The following is a 27,410-nucleotide window of genomic DNA, read 5'->3' on the forward strand; positions in this document are numbered from 1 at the left end:
CACTTCCTGCAAACTCTATTATAGTAGGTAAGGTTTGTCCAAAATGTGGAAAGATGAGTGCCAGATTATGTCACAGAAATTTGTTGATGGATTTATTAGGAAATAACTTTTAAAATTCTATCTGAGAAAGTAAACTAGCAAAAAAAAGGGTGAAGGGAGAACGTCAGGAAATGATCCTGTATTCTGATCAAAACTTCAATGTGCATTAACATTAAAATATTGTTTACTCTATTTTTTTAAAATGCATCATCTTTCGAACAGCAAAAATCAGATGAGTGAAAAAGAAATTTTGCAAATGCAGATCCAAATATCTACAGGAAGCCATTACTCTAATCCAACCATCATACTGGAAGCATAAAATTAACATCAAGGAGTTTGCTGAATAGCTCTGTTTTTATGACTTAATACGCTCCATTAAATGATACCGATAAATATCTAGTTTTCATCTTTCTGAAGATTAAGTCATTTACCTCAGTTATATAGTCAGTAATGCAGTCCCTTTACTAGTTATGTTGCAATAAAAATAAGTTATACTGCACTAAAATGTGAAACTAGTTACAAGCATTACGTATGAGTTCATATAAATAGCTGGTAAAATTCACATAGAAAAATGTTTGGTTTGGTCATTGGAAAATTACTTTTCAAGTAATGTATGTTCAAATGTGAATGAAGAAGAAAATACATTAAAAAAAGTTATTTTGAGAAGCTGGAAAAAATAAAAAACCATATAGAGATTTAGGAACTTTTGTAGTTATTTACAGCCTTGAATAAAAGTTACTTTTATAAGATTATTTTTGAAATGTCATTGCTCTTTTCTTTCCCTACTCTTGTACCCAGGAGCTATTGATTCATGTAAATAGTTAATAGTTTGTGTGTTTAGAAATGTGCTATTAAATGCTCTCATTTTTCTTCTGCGGTGTTGAGAACACAACTGAATAGCAGTAATCAGCTTTATCTATTCATTTAGCTTGCCATACTTCTAAAACTAAATTATTTCATTTAAACCATGTTGAAGACATAATTTATTTAACTGCGATAATTGCCTCAGGTGGTTTCACTGTATTTACTGTGAAAAGAAGATTTTTAAATGCTTTGTTTCTTGCTTTAGAAGAGCATTTCTTTAAGAACTATTTTTAGCCATGCCATTATTTTCTGATCTTTCTGGAAAAGGATGGGTAGCCTTGAGTTCTCTAGGCTGATGTAGGATATAAGTCTATATTCTGTATATTTTGAGGTACATGTACTGGCAGGCACGAAACAAAAAAATCATTTCTAGTGAGTGTACACAATATTCAATTCTCCAATGCATATTGTGACACAAATTATTCTTGGTTGTTGAGCTATGCATGTTAACTGAAACTGAGGAAATAAGAGACTGTAAGTTTATAGAGGAATGGCTCAGATCCTTCCAGGTTCAGTAAGTTTCTACATATGAAAGCAAAGCTTTCCTTGGGTGTTGTTTATGAGAGTATCGTTAACCGTCACAGGAATATGATGAATCTTAGATTAGTTTAGAGATAAGAAACCGTATTTTTTAATGCATTGCTGAAAAGATTCTGTTTGTCTAACAGGGGGTCTCCCAGTTTTAGTTTCTAATTTCATAACAAAAAAATATATACATTTGGCAAAAAAAACATGAAAGGAAAATTCCTTTGTTTCTTGATCAAAAAGACAGAGCCTGCACTGAGCCTGATTTTTGACTAATTTAATAAATAAAAAAAAGAAAGTCTTTGAAATGGTATTTCAAAGCTCTTTTAGGGAAAAAAGTTTCATAGTTTCAGAGTTGAAAGTAAATGGTAATTCCCATGTTTTACTATATTTGACATAAAAGAACCTGGCCAAATTCAAATCTTTGAAATTGCATTTAGATAAAATTTCAAACAATAAATATATGTTCTGATGTAACATTGAGGTTTTGCTTTTCCACTTTTTCTTTTGCATTCCTTCCACTCTCTAGCAATAGTGTAGCTGGAGAAGAAAAGCAGATGTGTGGGGGAAAGGTGAACAACTCTTGCCACAAACCCCTGTGAAGAGAGAAACTTACACAACTTTTATAACAAAGCCTATAGTTAGTTTTAGCAATGCAGCTTTACTAATTTCCTTCCATCCTAGCCAGCAGGCAACCTGTCTCCCTTTTATCCCGTTGCTGGCAACAGAAAGATGAAGAGCAAGCCTGTGGCATTTTGTTTTTCATGTCCAGTCAGCTGTGGGGCTTCACTCCTTGAGGCGTGACACCACCTGCACAGCAGGAGGAGGTGTGACTTGTGGTCTTCCTTTTGTTTTGAAAGCTGAGTACCAATCTTATGTTACTGGGAACCCTGATTTATGGTGATGAATCTATTCTACTTTTAATGTGCTTTTTTACTGTTTGTAAAAGGGCTTCAGCAAAGCCTTGATGAATCATTTATGTAGTTGTGTGGTCAGATATAAGTTCTGTTAATATGCCTTAGATAGCAAGGATTAATTGCTAGATAAGGATACACTGCTTGTGCAGCTCAAAATGTTGCTGTGTGTAAATCTTGGTGCTCATTTTGGTTTCTCTTTCTGTCTTTGCATCTCGTCCTGACAGGTGTGTGCCCAATCACTGTGAACATGATGGAAAATGCACCCAGACGTGGGACAGCTTCAAGTGCACTTGTGATGGAACTAATTACAGCGGTGCCACTTGTCATAACTGTAAGCTACCCTGCATTTTCCAAATTTCAGTGGAGTAGGGAAGCCTTTCATGTCTTTTGGCTGACATAAAAAAAATCATTCTTCCTTTCTAGTTGTTAAAAATCCTCAAGCCTCTTTTGAAAGAAGGTGTTGGGTTGATTGCCTTCTACACTACCTGCATCATGATGTATTCATACAGCACTGTACTGCACCATGCTACACACCAAAGGAGTTCAACAGCAGCCGGGTCTATTGGGCAAACACATTCTCAGCAATTGCACACGACATACAAAACAAATGGAAAACAGTGCATCTGCCCTAAACTCTTGGGGAGAGCTGCTGACTGCCGCTTGAGGTGCTGGTTCAGGTTGCTGATCCTGAAGGGTGTTTATTCACTGATTATCAGCCAGATTAAAATCTAATTATTTGCTCTGTGGATACGAGTTTCTGATACAAGAATGTTTCCTATGACTTCCACATGCCCTACACTATAAAAACACAGAAAGAAGAAAGGTACTGTTGCCCTTCTGTAGGTCCTGAACAATGCATGCAGAGTCAGTGGCATGCATATTTTGTTCCTCCCATCATTGCTAAAAAAGTAGTATTTTCATCTGCAAAAATGCCTAATACACAGAGAAAATATATCCAGTCCTTACTTTTGTTCACATCTTCCTTTTGTCAACCATCTCCTAATATCAAGAAAAGAATAAAAATTTTTTTGAACAAGCAATCAGTTAAAATTGAAGCCAGGATTTACAGAGATACAAGTTTATATTACTTTACTGTTTATGTTAAATACAGCTATGTATAATTTTACAAAGATAATTGCAGATTTTTTTCAGTTTAACTAAAACCCCCAAACCAATGAGAAAATTTTTGACCATTCACTGTTGTCTGGATTAAATCAAAAACCTAATTTATGGTTGAAGATTATATAAATGTAAGAGGGGATATGTTTTAAGTAATAACTGTTAATACATTGAGTGACAAAGTTCTCTGTGATCTGACTATTGAAACTGTAAAACTGTAAGAATTAAATAGCAAATTAGTTTCGATGAAAGAGAAATATTTAAGGTACCAGTGCCAGTAGGAGAGATTGCATGGCAGCCATTTTTCCACCAAAAGGGAATGTGCACAGTGATGGCATGGTTGCATGTAATTTTAGGAAAGAAAACACAGAATTTAGGTCTGTCTGTGCTCCTTTGTGGTGTCCAGACAGCTTTTAAGACAGTCAAACGTAGTTTAGCTTTCTTCTTGAGTTCCAAAGAGAAGTAGCAAGGACAAATGGATGACATCACTTTTCTGAAATCACATTTATTACAAAGGGAGGAAATAATAATCCAAGGAGATGTGACATTTTTCTTAATAAGATTTTCACCTGCCTTTTATGGATAAAACAGTGTAATAAGGCGGGTAAAAGACATTGCTGAACTGCAGTACCAAAGGAAGGATTTGGAGTATATTGTCCTGTCTTTATGGAATGGATAAAGTGTATGGATATTATGTAGACTCTCCAGGTCATTTGGAGACACACTTTTCAAGAACTTTTACTTTCTAGTTCATGAAAACTTTCTAACTTAGGTGTGTGAGCTTTAGTTTTGTTACTTTTTTTTCATTTAAAGAACATAATTCTTGTTTTTACCATGTGCTGCAATACTTTAGAAGTATTCTTTCTTAACAAAACAAGGTTGGGCGGAAAGTTATTCACTTGATAGATATCCTGTCAGAATATGTGAAATCCTATGCCCTTCTAGAGTATTGAAGATAATGGCACAAAAATGAGCAAGAAATATAAATTCCAGCGTCAAGATACAGACTGAGACAAGCTTAACTCTTCCTCTATTGAGCAAGAGCATGTTCCAGATACAGCTGCAGATAATGAGGGGATTTTGTTGAAGCTTTCCAGAGGTTATAGTCGTGCTGTCCTGAGGTCTGGGACCTCAGCCCTGCTGCGCTGATGCTGACCCTACCGTCCTTTCCTGCTTGTGCAGTGTGTGCGTGTATTCACACACAGTTAGTATGCTGCCTTTTGCTTTTCAATTCTGAAGTTTCTAGCAGTAGCAGGATAAAAGATAAGCTGGGGAAGGAGGGAAGTTGGAACAATACCTGTTGTGTGGTATAAAAATAGCTGGAAGCACTTTGAAACAACATTGCAGCTTGCATGAAAAATACAGCAAATGTCATGATTCTGTGGAGCTGCAAAGTGTTTAAGTGCAGATAACACTTGTTCAGTACCATTTTACTTAAAGATAATATTGTTTTACAAAGTAAATTGTACTATTGTATGTTTTTCTTTTCTCGGTGTATGCTTTTGTGGGCATATAACAGCATTTCTCAAGAGGTTGGAGTCAAGACTGTGTTCATGGGGATTGTAACTCTGTAGTTGATGATTTTAACGAGTTTGAGTTATGCTGAACTAAAAGGAACAAGATAATTCTGTGTTACTGAAGGGGTTTTGTCAGTGAATTGATTTTGCTTTGGCCAGGTAATTCAACACTTTTCTGAGCTTTTGACCTGAAACAAGGCGAAGCTTTGCAGCCTTGACTGGATTTCAGATTGCAGTTTTAGGTTCCTTTGAAGTTGAAACTCAAAGACAAATTCAAGAGATGAACTCCTTGAAGTGAAACAGAGAAAAAGGTTTGCATGAAAACCTTATGAATCAAAATGACTTTATTTCACACAGGTCTGGCCATAATATATGGTATGATAGTGAAAACAAGTTCTGGGGCTGAGACATAGTGGGGACTATAAACCAGAAATAAACAGCTAGAGAAAGAAAAGTTGCAAATAAATAAATCTAAAATAAAAACTTTAATTTCTTTTATTTCTCCAACTGTGGAAATCAATTAGACTAGTTTTCTATTTTAAGATTATGAAATAATTTACTTTTTGAAATATGACACTCTTCAGGAAGGTTCTTCACCTTTCAGAGAGACACCGGAATCTCCAAGATCTGTGTCCACTATCTTGCTATTTCTCAGTGACTTAAACTGCCATTCAGAGGAAATGATAATTTGTTTCATCTAGCTACAGCTCGGTCCCTGGAGCTCAATGACAAATTAACCAAAAGTACTGGAAAGAAGTCCTTCTCATTGCATGTTAAATACCCTAGGAATCCACCAGATTTCTTTCAGCTGGATATTCATGGCCAATGAAATGCTGTGGCCTAGCAAGTTTCAGGCTAGAGCATTGATTTTACCATTAGGCAAGTCTGAAAGATAAATGAATGTATTTACTCAAAAAAAATGATTTACAGTGATGCAATATTTACAAAATTATTTAAAAATTAATTGAATTATAATTAACAGCAAACGTCATCCTTACTAGCTTTGTTGTATTATTTATATTTTAAGCCATGACTGATTAACTTTTGCAGCCTACCAAAGGCTGGCCCACTCATGCAGAGTTCTTAGAGGGATACTTTTCTAGAGTTTATTAGTAAATGGTTCCTGAAATATTTGGGAACAGGAGCTCGTTTCCTTGATTACTTCTCATCCTCATCACTTTGCACCAGTATATTAATCTACTTTTATGTTCTAATATTCTTCCTGCTGTTTACAGCTTTTTTAAAAGACGGTGGTATAATTTTAAAAAATGTGTATTGAGATAACTAATCATCCAAGCTTCTTTTTCCGAGATTTTTTATAATATAAGTCAAAACATACTTTCTGTAGAATCTGCGTTTAAGATAAACACAAGAAAGGACTTACTGAGTTTACCATGATGGTGATGCATTTACCTTCCAGTTCCTGCATAAACTTTGTTAGATTTAGGAAAAAGCCAGAAACACCTTATTTGATGATATATGCTGTCTCCTAATGATTTTCAGTAACAAAAATATTCAATTTACACAAAAAAGATTAATTTTAATAGTCATAGAATCATAGAATGGTTTGAGTTGGAAGAGACCATAAAGATAATTTAGTTCCAAGCCCTGTGCCATGAACAAGGGCACCTTTCACTAGACCAAGTTGCTCAGAGCCCCTTCCAACCTGGTCTTGAACACCTTCAGAAATGGGACATCCACAGCTTCTCTGGGCAAATGTTCCAGTAACTCACAACCCTCACAGTAAATAATTTCTTCCTTATATCCAATCTAAGTTTGCTCTCTTTCAGTTTAAAACCATCCCCTCCTTTTCTTAATACTATAAGCTCTTGTAAGAAGTCCCCTCTCCAGCACCCTTGTAGGCTCCTTTGGGGACTGAAAGTTGCTATAAGATCTCTCCAGAGCATTCTCCTATGAAAGACAAGTTCTTCTTCTTGTTCAAGTTATTGTTCTCTTATTTCACCTTCAAACACTGTCCTTGCTTTTACAGCTGTACAGATTCCTTCAAGAATATCAGACAGGAAAATGTTTTCTTAAAAGTCTTCAGTTAGTCCATAGGAGGGAGTAGCACCCAGGTCACATCCCCTGACTGTTAGTTCTCTAAGACAGTAGGAGAAATACAACTTTACATACTCCTGGCCCTGGAAGAGGCACTAATTGCATCAGAATATGCAAAGAATGCAACTTTGTTGAGAAAGAACATACAGGATTTTTACATTTACATTGGCAGTTTGCTGTAAGTTTTTTCAAAAAAGATTATTAGAAATAATGCAATGATTCTTAGTTTCCATATGAGGGAATTTGACCTTTGAATTCTCTGTCTTCTCACAGCTTGTTGGGAATAAATGTTGCCCTCTATTTTGGAACCTGATCCAAAGTTAATGACGAATAAAACTTGTCTTGAAATGACAAGTACATTAAATGTCACTGGAGTCTAATGGACATCAATATTTTTCCAAGGAATATTGACTATCTCCCTAAAACAAAATGTTCATTTAATAATGAGTTTAATATTTTCTAGAAACATGCTTTGAGTAAGAAACATTGTAGAAGCTGTGATAACTCTCATTGCTGGCTATTGCCAAAATTAAAAGTCAGCAACACAAATTTAATCTGCATAGGTTCTGATCTTCAGCAAGACTTCCATCAGTTAGTTTGTAATTTCTGATTTTGCTGTGTTTCTGTAAACAGGAAAGCAAACAGAACACTGGAATTTATACATTTAGAGTCTAGATAGGAAAGAAGGTCATAGCAGTGGTGTTCTCCTGTCAGAAATTTGGGAAATAGTGAAAAAATAAATACATAATTTGATAAAACTATGTACTGAAATTTACTTCAGGGAAAAGAAAAAAAATAACTCCATCATTTTTCTAGTCATCTCAAACAAGAGGAGCATGGGTTTCCATTTCACTGGAGGCTGGAGGAATTATGAGAATAACATTGTTATCTTTGTGATAGCAAACTTATTTATGAGAAAAAGCCTTGCAGTTTCACAAGCATATTAAAGCATTATTTTACCAGGAAAAATACAATAAATACCTCCATGGTCAGAAACTGTGATATGTAAGATATTCTTGTGAAGGGATGTTCTGAGCCAAAGACAGGAAGACTGTTGCTTTTTAATACACCCAAAATGGAAGATACAACCCAGTCAGAAATGCCCTATATTTTGAGAAGTCTTGGCATAAAACTGTCTCCTCTTCAGCTGTCCTGTGGGCATTTATGTGCAGGGCTGTTACAAACTATCACCTTGACATTTCTGGGTCTTTGCCAGCGAAGGTTGAAGTTTTAGTCATTTTGTTTAGCAGCAGTTTGCGTAAACAAATCTTGGATTCCAGAACCGGCCTTTTTGCAGAAAGCAGAAGAGTGATATGGGCTACACATCTGTGGACATGCAAGTGTCTGATTTTAGTGAGATTTAGCACAAGTCATGCACCCACAGGACTGAACACATCACACAAGCCTGAATGATAGCAAATGAAGAATTTCCATTAGTAGCCTTGTAGGAAGACAACACCAGACAATATAGAGCAGAACAAAAACATGCATAACATATGAAATGACAACAAAACACTCGGGCCTGAGTATCTGCAGTGGAAAGCTGACGTTTAAGGCATGCAGTAGGACTCCACATTGCTGATTAGATTTGTTCATGGCAGCTAGATTTCTTGAATCATGTGAAAGGATGAAGCAAAAATAACACTGGGAAGCCAAACTGCTTACTTTTAAGAACATGAAAGAGAGGCTTTCAGTGAGGCAAAATCTGAGTTGCTCCCATTCCCCCCCTCCTCATTTTGGGCATAATTTGCCTCACTTGGGCTGAAGGAGGACAGCAGCAACTAATGGGAATGAGAAGCTTTGTAGGGAGGTGAACTCTGAAGTTACTCTGCGGAAAGTGAGGTTGGAGAAATTATAATTATTATTTTGACAGGGTTGCTTGGTCTGGGGAGACTGCGGCCAGAGGAAATATTTATGAAATTAACACTGGGCACAGTGATGAGAAAAAGGTTATCAGCTTTTCTAGCACTGATATTAAAGACTGTTTTGTACTAGATGCTGTAAGAAAAGGGAATATAGTTCCTCATCCTCTTGTGAGATGCTGTTTGGGTGTCCCTAACAAAGCCTATGGTTTTTTGAATTGTTCCTTGGAGTGCCTGATTTGAAACTTATTTGAGACCAGAGTCTAAATAAAGTTGTTTCCAGGAGGTGAATATTTCCACATTCAAACTCAGCAGTATGGATGTTTGAGCAATGCTGATCTTGGAGAAATAGGGGGTGAAAAATAAGCTAAAATTTCTGAAATCTTTAGAAAGAAGCTTTTGTTTTCTTCTGCTCACAGTATCCTGAGAAAACACTTTCAACTACTGGCAGTTCTCTGGTAGTTATGTCACTATCAGTTTATTTTTCTCCTCCTCTTGCACACTCTGTATCTGAAGCAATCAAATGTTCAAATCTGATACATCCTCTGCAAAACTTTATTTCTCAGATGTTTGTTTCCTTTGAGAATAAAGATTCTCAAAGCCTGTTTATAAAGACTTTTGTTTACAGTGGTCTATTAAGAAGATCATATAATCAATTTGCTACCTTTCTAAGGAGGCTAATCTTTTTTTCAATAACGCTTTTCAAAGAAATTGTCATCATAATATATAATGTTCTTGTGGATTCAAATTTTATTTATTATGTGTTTTCAAAGGATTTAATATAATGTATGTCTTTTCAAATGTAGAAGACTATTAAATTACCTCTTTTTATTAAAATGTAGTTTTAAAACAAGACTGAAGTTGGTTTTAGTCTTCTTTAGTAATTTTTCGTGTGTAACATGTAAGCCCTAAATTGTTGCATTTTTCATTTGTCCCTACAAAACTGAAAAAGACAATCTTTTAACTCTGTTTGTATATATATATTAGTTTGGGGATGTTGCTGGTATTTGGTTTTGATCTCCAACACTTGTTCAAAATTCAGATTGTTCGTAGTTTCAGTGTTATAAACTATAGTTCTACTACTAATTTATTATCGGCTGAGCTGAGAGTTGCTCTGCACCAGGTGTATATGAAGTGCAGAATGTGCAATAAATTGGTGGCAACTTGCATTTTTATTGGAAGTAAATGGATGTGGTCTGTATTCAGGCCAGAAAGGGCTGCAGTTCCAATATGTGCAATAGCACCAGGAGTATTTGGTGAAGGTAAAGTGGGGAAAGTTGACATTAGGATGCAAAGCAGAATATGAATAATCAACAAGCAGAATTTTGGCTGAAATTAAAAAATCAGCTGGACATAACTCTACTGGGTGAGGTTTAAGAGAGACTGTAAGGGGTGAAAGTGGACTTCAGGTTTTAGCTGTTTGTATACCTGAGTGGTTTATATATAGCTCTACATTAGAATCAAGTGTCGTGAGTTTTGAAGCTAAATTTCTACTATGTGGGGTAAAATGGAAGAACAGTGTGAAGTCAAGGTCTAACTCAGAGCCTTTTCTTAATTCATTTGTAGTTAACTCTTGTAAAACTAAGTAAGTAACTTTCCTGAACTGCAGTCTGCATTTGGGAAAATTTGGGTATTAGCTGAGCTTTTTTGCAGACTACTGTAACCTATTTCTATTGTTGTTCACAATGCACAACCAAATATTGTTTCCAAGGGACACTTAAAAGAGAACATGTAATTAACAATAGATAACTTTAAAGCAGCTCATTTATACCATAAAATCAAAGCCAGAATTAATTCATGGCCTGAAAAGAACTCTGCAAATAAAGACTTCAAAATTAATTAGCTTTTTCTTAAACTTTTCCATTAAGACAATCTAACATATTGCATACTTCACTGTTAATGCTTTTTTGCAATTAAAGTTTTTTAAGGTGCTTATATTAAAATCCCATTGACAGCCATTAGACAGAAAAAACATGTTTTGAAGTCACTCTAATCCTGTTTTCTCAGATGTGAGAGAATAAAGTTAATGCAAATATCAACTGTTAAAGATGTATCACAGTCAAAGCAATGGGAATTTCTTCACATATGCATGCAGATATATTTTTATCTGTCCACATAAAATTTTTCTTTAAATTTTTTTAACAGCTCCAATTAGAGGAACATAATGGGTGTAATTAGGCTTGCTATTAAAAGACACTATGCACCAATGGATAACCAGACATTATCCAGGGTTTGTAGCATTTTTATGCACATCACCTAATGCAGAAAGATTTGATAAATTCTACCTTTATAAAAAATTTTCCAGTGTGTTGAAGACTGACGATGATCAATCTTATAGGACTGTGGACTGAGGAAGAAAAATTAATTAGATGGAGTGAAACCCTGAGATACGTGTGCATTCTACACCATATTTTGTCTTAATAACTAGTATAACAATGTGTATAAGAATAAGCGTATGGCTTCTGCAGTAAATAAACATAAAGAATCATTATTGTCAGTTCTCTTATGATATTTCCATGTGAATGATAAGTATTCCAGAGGGTGGGGGTTCTGATTCAGTTTGGTTCTTGTTTATGGACATTTCCTTTTGTGAACATCATTATAATATTTCTTTCACTGTTCTGCAGCATAAATGTATTGCACCTGTATGTGCCTTCCTTAGGAATCAAATGTCTATATTAGCCCTTTTCATTCAGGGTAAGAGTTGTTATGCTTCTTTGTAGTTTTAGTCTGGAGGGGTTTTGAGTTTTATTCTCCTTTCCAATGTACTGTAATTTAAATGGGAGATAAAGAAGGGGAAGTTTTAGGACCAAAATCTATTAACAAAAATAGATGCTCAGTATCAGTCATGCTCCATAACTATCACTTTAAAATACCACTTTAAATACACTTTAAAATATCACTTAGGTAGTACAGACAATAGTTATCTTGGCTGGGCAAGTCTCTTAGCAGAGGGAATGACAGGTTATTGAAATTCTTTCATATTTTACTGAAGCCAGAGGAGTCATATACATTTGCAAAATTTTACAAAAGCATGGAAATCACTATTGTTTCATAAATAAAAATGCAGTTTGCTAACAGTAGTAAAACTACTGAAATGTGTTGACTTTGTTTGTAGTTTCTCATTTTCTCAGTAGAAGCCTTAACTATACCACTTACACATACTTAACTACATCTAGCAGTGTTAATTTTATTTTACTGGAAGCATAGTCTTTCTTTAACTCTCATCTTGCTGATTTTTAAGCCCATGTATACCTATGTAGCTTTTACACCAGCTCATTCATCCCATACCTATTCCCTAATGACTTAACCACTTGTGTATAAAATTTTAAATTTACTTTTGCCTGTGGTTACTGTATTTTATATGTTTTCAGTATACTTTTATGTTCAGAAGGCACTAATAGATGTTCTAAAACAGAGAGGAAAATATAATGTGCTGTTTGTGACTGCCTTTTTTTTTTCTTTATATTTTCCACTTTTTTTTCTTTATATTTTCCACTTTCAGAACATGACAAATATCACTGCATTTCTCAGATTCATGCTTAGGCTAACTGAGCTATGTCTTTCTGACGCCTCTCCTTTTCAAGCCCTCTTCTGTTTCCCCCATTTTAAGGTTTCTCAATTTCTTTGTGCTTTCCTATCGACCTCAGCAGTTTGTTTCTTCCTTTCATCATTCTTTCTCTAATCATTGCTCTGATTATTTTCCTCCTCAGTTGCTCTTCACAGCCACATACTCATACACGTGTGCACACAGGAGCACCATGCCCAGGAAAGATTTGGAAAGGAATTTAACAAGAAAGCAGAATAGACTCTGCTGATCAGATGCAGGATGCAACCAGGCAAGCATACTTACCGCACCACTACTTATACTTATCCCTCTTTTTTTCTGCACTTTTTTCCTCCTCCAAAATGTCTAGCCCTCTGCTTTTTCCTGCCTTTTGTTCCATCCCTAAATATCCTATAAGTCTTGTGCAATCCTGAGCCACATTTTCCATACATCCCATGATGTGTCACTGTCCAAGGCAGAAACTCCCTTGGTCTAAAAGGTTTTGGGGAGAGCTGCTAGCAGTGGCTCCTGATGATGGGAGTGATGGGATCCATGCCCACATGCTGGAGCTGAGGCTGTGCTGTGACAGCCCCAGACAGGTTGTTTGCTACTTGTGTGCATCTTTGATTTGAGTCAGATGGGCATGAATGGTTTGATGTCTCCTGTGGTGGGCCTGGGAGCAGTCTGGCAGGGTATTATTCTGGCTTCTGCCCTGCCATTGGTTCTCTGTAGGTCTGCAGACAGGCATTTTTTCTCAGAACCTGACGCTCTATATTCTCATCCCCTCAGTAAACAGTCTAAACTAATAGTCTGCAGTGCTGCTGTTGAAACAGATACTGACAAAATAGACTGTGTGCCAACCAGGGCAGCCCCCAAGGTACCCATCTAACATCTTACTAATTTCACAGCTCATACATTATGTGAAAAAGATGTAAAAGTGATTTCTAGGAAGTTGCCAGGACACAGTCATTCCCATTTGAAAGCATCAGAGGGAAAGCATGAAAAAAGGGGACATGGAGCAGATGTTTCTGTTGATATTTTTATGTCAGTTAAAAAGGTTGAATTCTGTTGGCAGTGCAAGTTGTTTAGTGATTAATGGAAATGACAAACATGATGCATTCCTTCTAAATTGGTGTCATGTTGATAGAGGACATTTTGATTGAGATAAAGTAAATGCTGATGTGAGGATTTGTTTTCATAATGCTATACATCTTTCCTGTTCATGGAAATAGGTGCTCATCTCCTCTGGAAAACCCAGTATTTGGTTAGGTGTCTATCAGCCTGTGTGCATAGCAGTGGTTTTGTAAGCAAGCTACTGTTCTGTGGCTTACTGTTTGGGGTTTTTTCAAACATAAGCTTTTTAATTGGGATTTTTTATGAAAGTTTATTTAACCAGTTGTTGGTTTGTTTGAGATTTTTTTCCATTAACTTGTAGTTTCCCTTAAGTATATCTTGTATTCAGTAAATACAGCCAAGAGAAGTACCATTATTTTCTTCACTGGATTGCTGGTTATGAGAAGGTCAGATACAAAAACATTTAGGGATCTCGGGTGGGGAAAAGGAAGGAAGGAAAGGGGCAGAAAATGGTGACAATAACACCAATGGAAGTGTAGAAGAAAGGATTATAGGAGATCTCACCCCAGATAAGTCATAGTTGTACTAATTTACCAAAGGGGAGAAACAGCGTTGCCCTTAATGGGTTGCAGCTGTGAGTAATAAAGATAAGTGTAATAAAAAGGGTGGGTTGGCTGCTCAGGGGAGGACCTGGATGACAAGAACCTGGAGGAGGAGCAGCTCTGAGGAAGAAGGAATGATCCAGAGAAACATAAAGGAGAACAAAACAAGGAAGAGAGGTGCTGCTATAAAAGATCTGCTGTGAGGTCAGTCTGGGTCTGATGGAGTTGGTGCCTGCAGTCACAGCTGAGTTAGGTAAAAGCCTGCAGGCAGAGGTGGTAAGGAAATGCTTGCAGTTGTGTTCCACCTGTAAATAACCAGCAGTCAGAGTCTGCAGCTGGACCTTGCAGTAGGAGCTTGCTGTAGTCAGAGTCAGGATAACTGAGCTGCAAAGAATAAACCAGGACCCTTTTCATATTCTCAAATGGGAGTCAGTGTCTTGGCTCATTTCTACCCTTAAAGAGAGGGCTTCTGCAAAAAACTATTTAGGCTGGTAAAAATAAAACTGGATTACAGTCCTGTAAAGGGACATGTGGTTAGTGGATTTTGGGAACACTAATATTTGTGAACACACAAGAACTGACACTACAGTCTCTTTCAAAGCGAGGTAATGGGAGCATCACCATGTTCATCTGAGCATTGTTTAACATTGATTAGGATATTCAGGTCTGAAGAGAGATCAAATGCTCTGATATCCCTGGCAGGAAAGAACCAATGTATACTTTGTAAGGGAGAATCCTTTGGTTTATTCAGTGTCTTTGCTGTGTGTAGCCATTTACAGATATCTTGTGTTAAAATAAGATTCCAGATAATCTGTATCTTTGACCTGGCTTTACAGGACTTGTCTCCCCTGCTTTGGCTCTGGCATAATTGGCTGAGGTGTTCACTGTAGAGAGTAAACAAGAATTTGTATTACACAGATGGCAAATTGTAAAGCCAAGATTTGGCCCTTGTCTCTTCTCCCTTCCAATACCGTGGCAGTACAAAATAAGTAAGAATTAGAGTAGAACTCATACTTTTTCTTTAAGGGGATGGATTATTCAAAATTTGTTTTCATACCAACCTTGAAGCCTTTTGCCTGGAAGAGAGGGATAGGAGGAAGAAGGGAACACAATGGTATTGGCAGTGTTCCTGTTACCTCCCAGCTGGACAAGACTTGAACAAGCTCTAGGCAGCTCTGAAGCTTTCTGTGCCTGGGCCACAGTGTAAGACCAGCAAAAGTATGGAGAATATCTGACTTTCTCTGACAATCTTCCCTCTCAGATGCAGGGCCCAGGAATTAATTACTTACCACTACACAACTGTGCAATGCTATCCAGATTCAAAATTAAATTGTGCCATTTCTAGCTTGAACGGTGTTTTTTTGGTCCCAAAATCCATGCTTGATTTTTGGTTTTGGGGTTGTGTTTTTGTGTTAGGTTTTTTTTGTGGGTGGTTTTTTTTGGGTTTGTTTTTTTTTTGGTTGGTTGCATTTTTTGTGTTTGTGTATTCTTGGATGACTTAATTCACAAAAGAACCTTGTTAAAAACTGGTGTCTAATTATACTTTCTTGTGATGTCTGTAGGCTGACACTGTTACAAAGATGCTAATTGTCTAATCTATGGCTTGTAATTTAAAATCACTGCTAAATTTGTTTAAAAATCCATTTTGGTTCAGCCATTTGTATTTAAATTAATTTCTCTCTTCCCCCCCTTTCCCAGCCCAAAGCAAAGAACAAAGTTGAGAGAGAAACAGAAGCACCTTTCATTTTGCCATTAATGGGTTGTTTTTTTCTGTATTCATAGCAAATTCCTGGGTTGAGCTACTGTGTAGTAGCTCAAATTGCAGTTTTCACCCCTGTAGCAGTAATTTTCCTTGTTATCTCAGTGGCAAATAAACTTGTGCTCTCCTTCTCACTCTGATGGCAAAGCTTCTATTTTGTTCTCTTTTTTACCACAACAGTAATTGTCATGTTTATCACTAACATAACTGAGCCTAGAGTAAACTTGACAAAAAGTCTGCAAATTTCCATGTATCTTGTTTTTATTTTTACTGCTTTTAATTTAATTTCTCTTTCGATGGGGCATATTTGGATATTGTGCTAATGGTGAGAGCACTTTATAAATTCATTAGGTGACAGTAGAAGGCAGAGGGAGCATGTGAGGAAGATATAGAAGCTTTTAGAAGGCTGAAGCTTAGATCAATGCCAGTGTGAAGGTGGCTTATGCTCAGTCATGAAGGATCTTTGCTTTTGGAAAGTTTTAGTGGCATGACTGCCAGTGCAGCCATGGACAGAAATGAACACTAGTCCATATAAAAAGCACTGAAATTACTTCTGTTGGTTTACCTTCCTGATTAAATTTAAGAAAAAAACTATTAATATGATATTTCTATAGTTTATTTCTATGATTCATACATATGTAATATTATGTGTGTGCTATTGTGTAAATATGCAAAATTTTGAGAACCAAAACAAAAGAACATTTTTCCTTTGGGAAGTTATTTTAGGGATTTTGAGTTGTAAATCTACTGAGCACTGGGAAGGACTATGCTTGGGGGAGTGTTAACCAATTATAGGAGCAATGGCTGAGGAAAACTGCTGACTTGTTTCATTTTTTTAATTCAGTTTTGTGGAAGTGCTGGTTATTGATGGCTGATTTGCTTCATAGTTCATTGTTTATGATTCTGTGAATAAAACAAAAATAATTTAGGGATGAATTAAGAGAAGCAGAACTTGTGGAATGTGCAAATTAATCTGTCTGTGCTGGCCATTTTCCATTTTCATAAACTAAGCTTCATGAAAAAATTGGAAAATCCAGAGAAGAGAGAGAATAATACAGCACCTAAAAAATGCAACCGTTGATCAAAATGAACAAACTTGGCCATTTTAATGTAGAGAAGAGATTCATGTCTGCAAATAGATAAAAGATGGTTGCAAGGAGGGGTGTATTAACCTGTCCTCCAAATTCACGGTGAATAGAAAGAGAAATTATGAGTCTAAGTTGCAGCAGAACATAGCCACAGTGTAGAGCGGGGAACAAATGTTGATCCTGAATGGCTGGTGGTGCTCTAGGTTGCCTTGGTGTGTCAAGGAATTTATGTCATTTTGAACTGGACTATGTCAGGAATGATACATGGAATTGATGTAATTGTTTTTTTTGGTTTTTTGGGTTTTTTTAGGGGAGGTGGATTTCATTACCTTTGAGGTTCTCTACAGCCACTGTGATTCTGTTGTTATACTAATTATGACCACAAAATGACTCTGCTTTTTATCTCAGCACTTATTTCTTCAAATATAATTTGAGTAGTTGAACTACCTCTTCCAGGAATAATCTTGTAGAATGATGGAGTACTTATTTACTGGGATGTTGAGGGTAACAGGATTGAAGCCTTGGGCTTTAGGTTAATTTTGTATTTGAACTGTCATGAGTAAAATAGTTGTGTGGTGTGGAAAAGACTCTTGCTAATGTTATGTGATGACTGTGAAAGGATGAAGCTTTGAGCTCTTAGAATTCATGTGTTTGCCTTACTAGCTGTGAGAGTAAACCATGGGCCCCAAAAAAGTGATGGTAACCCAGAAAAAACAAATACCGGGAAGGTATTTAAAGATGCCAGGGGTTGTTTTTGCTTGTACTTCTGGGACTGCAGTAGCTCAGCTCAACTTCTGGCTGAGGAGGCAACCTAGTCATGGCTGAAAAATGGTGCTTGATCTGAGTTTTATTGCAAGTGGAAAAATCAGTGGTTAGAGCATGGGCCATGTCATACACCTCTGCAATTTGGTGAACTTGTCCATGATACCTTCTAATTTTCTCCAATTCTCTTATATACAATGAAATTTACCAATTGCCTAATGGCATTTATATGTGAAAATTGTGGTTTTTGCTGAGTGGCTGTTCACGTATAGCAACATTTCTTTAAGAACATAGTAAATTAGTGTTCTTGCAGATGCAACATGAGCACACAAATTGCAAGTGTTACACTTGGGGCTTTAGAGGTTTGTGTTTACTCAAATTTTCAGTCATGTATGAAGTCAGGAAAGGCAGGTTTTCTATTTTCCACTGTCTTCAATAATGAGGTGATATTGCAATGGCAAGGGCTTGTCACATTTGGATGCTTCCGTAGTCCTTGTTTTTTATCTGGAAAGTCATTTGATACTAACTGAATGAACTGTAACTGCATCTAGAATAGTTATATTTCTTCAGAAAGCAATCCCTGGAATTCCCTTTGGCATCACAGTAGATCCATTTCACATGTCAAAATCAATCTTTTTATGTACAATTTGTGTACACATCATATTTAGGATGTGTATAAGTTTTCTACCTGGACACAAACTTCACTGCAGCATCCAGGTTAGTTTCCAAGTGCTCATAGGCTGGGCACAGAAATTCAGCATTGCAGCCAGCTGGGCATGCTGGCATATTCCTGCTGCTCTGGGCTGTCCAGGTGAGCACACTGAGCAGCCACAGCTGCTTCCTGCGTTGTGAGGGCCAGCAGCCTTGAAGGTCTTACAGCTTTGTCCTACTAGAGCCATATATTTTGCTGAAAGGGCTGCTTGCTTTTCCTCATCAAGGTAACCTAATTTTACAAGGGCATCCTGGCTGCAAGTACCTGATATTTAGTGGTGTGGCTTGTGGTGATCTACCTTCTGGTCATGCAGAACTTGCTCTCTGTGAGAGTCCATAATAAATTTATCATAAAGAACTGCTGTTGAGGTTGCAAGACAATTTTTTTTTCTAGTTAGGATTTTATCTTTGTTCTTCACTGCCACCTTTTATTTAGGGGAGGGCTTTATTATTTCATGTAATATTTTGAAGATACTTTAAGAAAGATTTTTTTTTTTTTTTAAGGGGGTATTTGGCAGTATGCAAAAAGCAAACCAGGTGTTTCATTACCTTTTGGTTTTTTACATTAATATCATTGTGTAATAAGTAAAAATTACAAGAAAAAACACTAAAACAGATACTGGTTACCTTAGAACCTTCTCTGTGCAGGATCTGATTGTGTTAGATGTTTTTAATATTTTGGAGCTCTTTTTCAGATGAGTGTGCATACACTTAGAATGATAAGTAGAAGTGTATTCAAATAGCTCAAAGAATTTTAGATACATATGCAACTCTCTCAGAATGGTGATGGTTTCTCCCTTAGCTTTCATTTCCTCCTTCTGTCATTGTTTGACTAATGAGGTTTTTTGGATGCTGGTAGTGGGGTGATTCTTTGGATTTTGATTTGTGATTAATTTTTGACTTCAGCTCTCATAGCTGAAGGGGTTGTGAGCTTCTATAAACTGGCAGCCTAAAAAGGTGGAGAGGGCAAAGCCAGGAATGCTCAGCAGAAGTCTCCAACCACTTTCTTTTCCAATAGCAAATGAACAAGGTCACTTCTAATATTTGGGAACCTAGTTAAAGCTAAATCAGAAAACATTTCATCTCAAAGTCATATCTGAAAGGGTTACTTATCTGCTACAGTGTGAGATACAAAAATAAATACTTGTTTACACTTATTTTTGTCTGACTTTAACAGTATATGTTCTTATTTTACGTTAACTAGAGGTGGACAATGAATTTTTAAATTTATTTTACTTTTCCAGTTCTTAGACATTGTAAAATTGAGTTCCAAACTGCAGAATTTTTATATACAGACTTCAGAAACTGGCAGATATATGGCTTGGTTCCAATCATTACAGATATTGTCCTGCAGAACAGCAAGAACATTGAAGTAGTGCTGCATCATGTCGGCTTTTTTTGGAGCTTTTTATAAACTTTTTAATATACTTGAAGTAGTACAGAAACCCAGCAGCTGTGTGTATTCCTTCTGTCAGAGTACAGAAGGTATTTTTCTCTTTTTTCTCATATATATATATCTTTGACTAGGATTAAATATCTAGGGTTTTTTAACTTATCTTAAAGGAATTGCAAGACATCATTTCTCCACCATATAGTATTGCAATGAGTAAAGGATGAGTATAGGTTTAATGTGGATGTGCACAGACAAAATTCTGCTGACAGAGCAGTAACTTACAGCGTACATGTATTGATGTATAAAACGTTATTTTTTAATATTTTCCAGTTATCTTCTGAATAGATGCTATAATAGAGAAAAAAATCTTATTTTATTATTTTAAAATAGATTTCAGGTATGTCATTTCAGTGTGCAGTTATTTCTCAGTACACTTGGACGTTTTCCCCATTCATTGCATGTTTGTGCTTTCAGGGCTCAAGAGCTGAAACCAGTTTGAGTTATATAAACCCAAGCACCTCACAGTCTGTTTAGCTTTTCAGAATTTTTCCAAGCTGAAAGTTCTGGAGAGACATAGCTGGACTTTGTGGCTCTGATGCATTGCCTGTTTTTGTCACTCTTGCTGTCATTTAATTCCATCAATTTTTCTGTATCTACACCTTTGCCATGTTCCTGTAAAGCTGAGATTTACTTCTATATTAGCAGGTGTTTAAAGGAGTTTATTCCCTGCAGCAACTGCATTCACTGACAGAAACAAAACATATTGCAACCCATTCATTGAGCCACATAGTGCAGACTGTCATGCTAGGTAATCTATTTATAATGAACTTTGCAGTTACAAAAGAAGGCTCTTTGTCAGCCCTAAAATTCAAGCTGCCTTTTCGCATAGTGATGGGAAAACTTTAGTTCACCAAGGTGCTAATGAAATTTTATGGGAACATTGTATAGGGCCAGAGAGTTTCTAAATTCTTTTTGTCATTCAGCTATTCAGCTTTTTGGAGATAGCCAGCAGCTGTGCCACCTGTGCAGGATAACTATCCCTTGATCTTTACACCAGTCAGAAAGTAAAACAGGAGAACATCTGCTTCCCTCAAGCCCTGAGGTGCCACTGAAATCTAAGAGGTGTGGATTCTTTCCAACTTTTGACTAACAGTCTTGAGCTGGGAAAACTATTCTGTAAACTCTTTCTCAAACTATTTACTTTTCCTCTAATGTTTAAAATAGAGGATCTTAAAAACTCAGAAATGAGTGTTGACTTCCCCATCCATCACCACATTCCCTTTGGTATTCAGAACCCATGAAGAAAGGCAGAGATGAAAATGCTTTTACAGTCTGTGCAGCTACAAGGTTTGTTGTTGGTATTTGTTTCACTCTAGGCTGTTCTCCCTTAGCCTACTCACCTAATCAAGCTTTTCTAAGAAAAGATACTTTTCCCCTCAAGCCATGATCATTCAAATCCATTGTTGTGAATGTTAGCTTGGTTAATGGTGAACTTCAAAATGCATTCATAGTTGCATTTGTTAGCTAATTAAAATGACTGGATTTTCTGCCTATACCAAGAAGTTTAGAGAAGTTTGATGTTTCACACCAAAAGATATAGTTGGTTTTTTTTAATTTGTGGTTTTAAAACTTTTTATCTTAAAGTTGGAACACAGAAAACTCTTTCCAATTTTATCATGAAATGGTTTTGGTGATCTCAGTTTGATCTGTGCTATTCAAGAGATTAAACTTTTAAAAGTACATTTTTGGTGCTCTTCTCTTTCTAATTTGATTCTTTTTGTGCATAGTTTTTTCCTGACTAAGAGGTTGAATCGCTGTTCTGACCAGGTTTTCACCTCTTGCAGCTTGTAGACAATTTTTGATGCAATACAAAAGCATTTAAGGAGTGAAGCTGTTTGTAGGGAGGGTTTTCCCCCCCTATTCTCTTAAGAAGGAATAAAAGTGACCTTTGAAAAACCTCAACAAAGAGACAGCTAGATTTATTATGCTAGAAATAGCTTATCCAGACATCAGGATGCATGTGAGTTTTACATTTTAGCTTGGAAGGTTTTGAGGTTTAATACTGTTCTGAAGTCCCTTAAGACTTCATATGTTGTGTATTTGGACCAGGTACCAAAAAAGCAAATATACATTTTTGGCATTTCACTTCTACTGGCTTGAAAAGCAAAACTCTATTGCCCTTGGGTCTTCAGTTCTTCCACTTTTTTTTTGTTTATTTTTCTTTCTTATCTTCCAGATGGGATCAGCACTACAAAGCCCTTTTCTTTCTCCCTCTCCCTTGTCTGTATGTGGATATATGCAACCATTTCTCCAAATTCTCATGTGAACACTGTAAACTTTATATCCAAACCTTGCCTTCTGCTTTTTTGTCTTTTCTTTGCTCAGTTAGGTTTTTTGCTTTTTTATTGGAATCCTTATCAGTTTTCTCATTTAAGCTGATTTGATTCTGCCATAGTCTCTCCTTGTGTTCTGTTTTTTCTTCTGTTTTAGTGTGCTTGGGTGACTTTCCGCATTCCTAAATGTTAGCCCTTTCATCTATCCTAGGTTTTCTCTGAGTTTCACCTGTTCTGTCTTCCACACTACTGATTTTTTTGTATAACACTTGGAAAAGCAAGTAGTGGCTAGTAAGGTGATTCTGTGGTGTCTTCCTTTTTATGTCATCATCCACTTGACACCTTGGTTTCATGTCTTAATTTCCTCCACTTTGGGTTGCCTTCTGCCTGATGCTTACTGCTCTTGTTCTTTTCTTGATTTAAGTGGCTGCCTTTTGCCATCCAAAGGCAACAACAAGATCTCTTCTTGTCATCAATTGTTTTCATACACCAGAACATGACTGCTGTTTCCTATTGCACCTTTAATTACTGGTTATGTTGTCAGTATGTGAAATTCACTTGTCCCTTCACTTTGTTCCTATGTACCTGTGGAGTGATTTATATTAATGCACTGGTACCTACCTTTTCATTTTTGTTGATTTCCATTTCTGAGATCTTTATCTTAAGATCTACATAAATGGCTTCAAGGTAGGGGTTGGGGGATGGTTCAAGTCACTGAAAGGGTTGTAAAGCATTGGAACAGACTGCCAGGGAAGGGATGAAGTCATCATCCCTGGAACCTTTCAACAAAGCCTGTTGATTCAGCACTTGGAGGACATGGTTTAGTAGTGAACATGGTGGTGGTCAAAGGTTGATGGTTGGACATGGTGATCTTAAAAGTCATTTCCAACTTTACTAATTCTAGGATTCTACACATATGTATAATATCTCCCAGAAAACTATCCCACACTCGTAAGAACACTTCACAAGTAAATTTGTTTAGAATAACCCACTCTTTTGCCTTCATTTGAAGAAGAATCTTAATTTCTATTATTGGTGTTCAACATAAAGTTGAAGTTGAACCAAGGTGACATTAAAAAGCAGCCTTTTCTATGCTATAAAACTATTACCTGCATAACACTTTCTATTTGCCTAGTTCCAGAAGAATAGAAAGAAGGGTGTCCAGTCTAAACCCCTTCATTTTCTAGAAAAACACTTAACTTCCATATGGCACTCTTTAATGTTGATTTCTGAGTTGCAGCACTATCTCTGTGCAAATATTGTCCTGTGTTCTTGAAAGCTGCAAACTTGAATAAAAATGTCAAGTGGCCTTACATAAAGATCTAGTTACTACAGAGAAAAAGCTCCCCTGGTTTTCTGAAAAAAAAAAAAAACCAAAACCACAAAACATCAGCAAGATCACAAACAATATTTATTTTCTTCTTGACTTGACCTGGAGTGCATCCATTAAAATTTTCCACTTGGTATCACAACAATTATACATTCATGGAGTTAGTATTTTGTGGGGGTTTTTTTTCAGGTTTTTCAGGTCGAGAGTGAGGGAAATACTTTTGAATAAAATAGGTTATGAATTCTGCATGAAGTGCCTGAAAACAGACACAGAGTCTCCTTGATAATGGAAGAATATGTTGACCTTTGTTTGTGGAGAAAGAGGAAAATGGCTTAGCATGTTTCACAATTTACTTGTGTAAAATTTACTTTATCTCCTATAATGGACACGTACAAATTTCCAGGAAATTCTTTCTCTTGTAGCATCACAAGGAAATTGTAGATAGATAACAGCCTTTAGCCTTGCATTTGTGCCACATCAACATTTGATTTTTTTTTTTTTTTTTTTAAGCTCTGCTTTCCTTCCCATATTCCATCTTGATGTTTGGTTAGAGGGCTTTAAATGTGTGTGTGTGATCAGTCACTCATCATCATCAGAGCCCAGCAAAACAGGTCGTCCTTATGGACATTTGAAATAAAGCCAGTCTTAGCAAAGAGATTACTTGCAAGAATTGCCAACAAATTAGATGACTTTTGAGAGTGGATATGAAGTCTGGTTAAACAAACATTTCATCTATTTTAGCAGCTGATTGATTGATTCCAAACAAAAAAGCGGTACCATCTGGTCCTTAAAAACAAAGCAGCGTTACACATTCCTTTGTAAAGAATTGTATAGGAAAATATTTATGTAATTCACCATTTTTATGCATATCTACCCACAGAACAATTTATATAAATTATTGGTTTTACTTTTTCTTACCATAAAATTATTTCTTCATATTCAATACACATAATTTTTCAAAAATTCTACATTTGTAAGAAAATATGGGTGTTGCTAGAAAATGTTCTGTCTACAATGCTTTTTATTATTTCTGGATATTCATCATAACACAACTTGACTAATAATTTTATGACTTGAAATAGAAAGCAGTATTCAAGGAAAAATTGAAACAAAACTGTCTGCTAAATTAATTAAACTTATTCCAGCAAATATTGTGATATTTCAGACTTTGCTGGACCAGAGAATTGGTTCTGTATGCATGTAATAGAGAAACTACATAGGTGTAGAGACAGGCAATGCATGTAGTGAGAAATTTCAGTTTTAAAACTCAGTGTTATTCAGAGCTATAATAAAACATGAATAATTAGAAAATTTAGAGAGAAAACTCATAAGCTTTTTTAGTATCTCTTGAAAAAAAGCTTAAGTGTAAAAGCATGTTTTATCAACAGAAGTAATAGAAACTTAAACAAGAATACGAACAAAGTTATGAACTATATTGTAAAAAATTGTTTAAACACATACTCTTGGAAAAGTGTTATTTTTTCTCCCTCTTCCCAAGCTGTTAGAATTTTCTTCCTATTTTGGCTTTTCCTCACATTACAAAAGCAGAAATTATGTGCTGCAAACTTGTAGTCACTTCTATAATTTTGGAAAGATGTTTTGTTTTCTGTGAACCTCAGTGATATTGCGTTAATGTCAAAAGTACAATTCTTTGTATATAAACAGGATCCATTAATTGTCCTAAGAATATTTTTCCCTCAGGTTGCAACTATTCTTATTGCTCTGTTTTATTTCATTTCAGCTATTTATGAACTCTCTTGTGAAGCATACAAACACTTGGGCAAAACATCAAATTACTACTGGATAGATCCAGATGGCAGTGGGACACTGGGACCTTTGAAAGTTTACTGCAACATGACAGGTAACGGCATGGTATTTATTAATTAAATTGGTTGAAATGGGGTTTTGTTTTTGGGGAGTCTTTTTAAATGTACTTAGGAGAAAGAGTCTGTTCATATTTCTTTTTAAAAGAAAAATAATTACTAAGAGCTTTTCATCAGGGATCATCAAATTTGCAGTCACTACTTGGGATAGACTCAGCAAGACAGTAATTTAATAAGCTTTTTGAATTGCATCTGTTAGTCTTAGTAGGTCTTTGTATCCTCAGTGTTGCATCATTTAAAAATTTTTAAAAGATACACAAAGAAAAAATCAATAGATAGGTTTATTTACCAAAACTGTTGTATATCAACCTAGTGGAGTTCAATAGTATCTCTTGTTCACCGAGTGTTGTAGAAGGCATCTTACCACCACAGGAAGGGAATAGAAATTAATTGCAAAAGAAGCAAAACATTTGAGTTTTCTTTATTTATTATCTGTTTTGTCTTTTAAACTAGGTATGTCCTTCTAACACCTGTTAAACTCTGGAGATAATATCCATAACTACACTAATTTGTTTTGTTTTATATTGTTTCATGGTTTTAAGACTAGTTTTGTATTCTCACCAAAAGTATCAATTCTTAGTCATCTATGTTGCCATGATGAGGCAGAAAAATATGATCACAAAGAACAGGACAATTTTCTGCACAGAGACTATATTATTTCTTTGTTCTGTTAATGCATAGTGATTGTCTCAGCACTCTTTAGGATATGAAATATTGGGTAGCTGATTAAAAAAAAATGTACTCTGTCTTTCCCCAAATGTCTGCGTAGCAAGTTTGAATTTCACCCTGTTTGTTTTGGAAATCTGGTGTATGCCTGGGTCCTCAGGCTCCATCATCAGCAACATGAAGGTGAAGTCATTATCATAGGTTGAAATGTTGTCTCTGACTTTTTAGAGATCACAGGTTCTGAAGTTCCCACAACTCTTCTGGAGGCAGAGAAACTTGGACACATTTGGGCCTGGGTTTTACCCAGCCTAGATAGGAGAGATGAGGAGGGATGAATGGTTCATGCCTCAGAGCCCAGATCAGGTGCTCATAAGTAGGCAGCCTGTTGGAGAACAGGAGAATACCACTGCTCCAGGTTGCCATTAATGTCTGTGTTTGTATAATAAATGGGTGCCTCCAAAGGAGCCTGAGATCTGCCGGTGCGGTCAGTGCCACTTGGGCTGGAGAGACAGGCCAAGCAGTCTGTCCTGAGACACGGTGTGAAGTCACTCTTTCAGATCCTGAGCCGTTTAGAGCTTTTTAACTCATAACTAGCACCGTGAACAGCATCAGTAACTAATCAGGCAGGCACTGCAGGAAACAAGGCCAAGAATGTTGCCATTTAAGTGATTTCTGCTATTCAGAACTGCTGTGTTCAGTGCTGGCTGTAGCTTTTGGTTACTCTTCAAGGGTCAATTTATAAATTAAAAATATACTGCCCTAGTGGGGTTAGTCATAGAAAAGTACACTCACCCAGTACTACAACATTGCTCATATGTGCTAAATATAAAAATACAACAGCAGGTCCTAATAGCTTCTTCAAAGTTGTGGGGGGAAAAAAGGGAGAAGTAATAATTTCATTTTACTAACATTTTTCATCTAAAAAACTATTGCAGAGTATATAAATGTGGCCTTTTCCTAACCAGTGCAAGGAGATTGTGATGCATGATTTAATTCACTTGGATATAAAGCATGCTGTGGAAAAATGCAATTTTCTCTTTTAACTGGATTGCTCTCATCAGCAGCTCTTTGCTACAAGAAAAAGGCAATTTGCACTAAGACCCATATAAATGTTTCAGTTTTAAAAATAAAAACCTAAAACAACTATTTCTTCATTACAATGCAAATGGCTGCAAGAGATGTGTGAAAATTGATGGAAAGTAATTTTAATCTGTGCTTCTAAAACTGACAGTTGTTCCCAAGTGAGTAAAGCTCATCACCTGTGTACATACTGTGTAATGTCTATACATTGCAGCTCTCACAATTCTTGCTTTCTTTTGATTAGTGGTCATCTGAGGCACTGAGGCTGGAGGGCAATGAGC

General features: G+C 36.2%; 1 protein-coding gene across 1 annotated transcript in view; it reads left to right on the forward strand.

Annotated features, from left to right (window-relative positions):
* The window catches only part of CNTNAP2 (contactin associated protein 2), a 1,042,914-nt gene that overhangs the window by 691,097 nt on the left and 324,407 nt on the right, over nucleotides 1-27,410 (forward strand). Inside the window, exons 11-12 of the mRNA XM_063405816.1 lie at nucleotides 2,570-2,676; nucleotides 25,242-25,361. Coding sequence (XP_063261886.1) covers nucleotides 2,570-2,676; nucleotides 25,242-25,361 — 227 coding nt within the window. The remainder of the gene's footprint in view (nucleotides 1-2,569; nucleotides 2,677-25,241; nucleotides 25,362-27,410) is intronic.

Source organism: Prinia subflava, chromosome 1 (genome assembly GCF_021018805.1).
Source record: "Prinia subflava isolate CZ2003 ecotype Zambia chromosome 1, Cam_Psub_1.2, whole genome shotgun sequence".
NCBI lineage: Eukaryota > Metazoa > Chordata > Aves > Passeriformes > Cisticolidae > Prinia > Prinia subflava.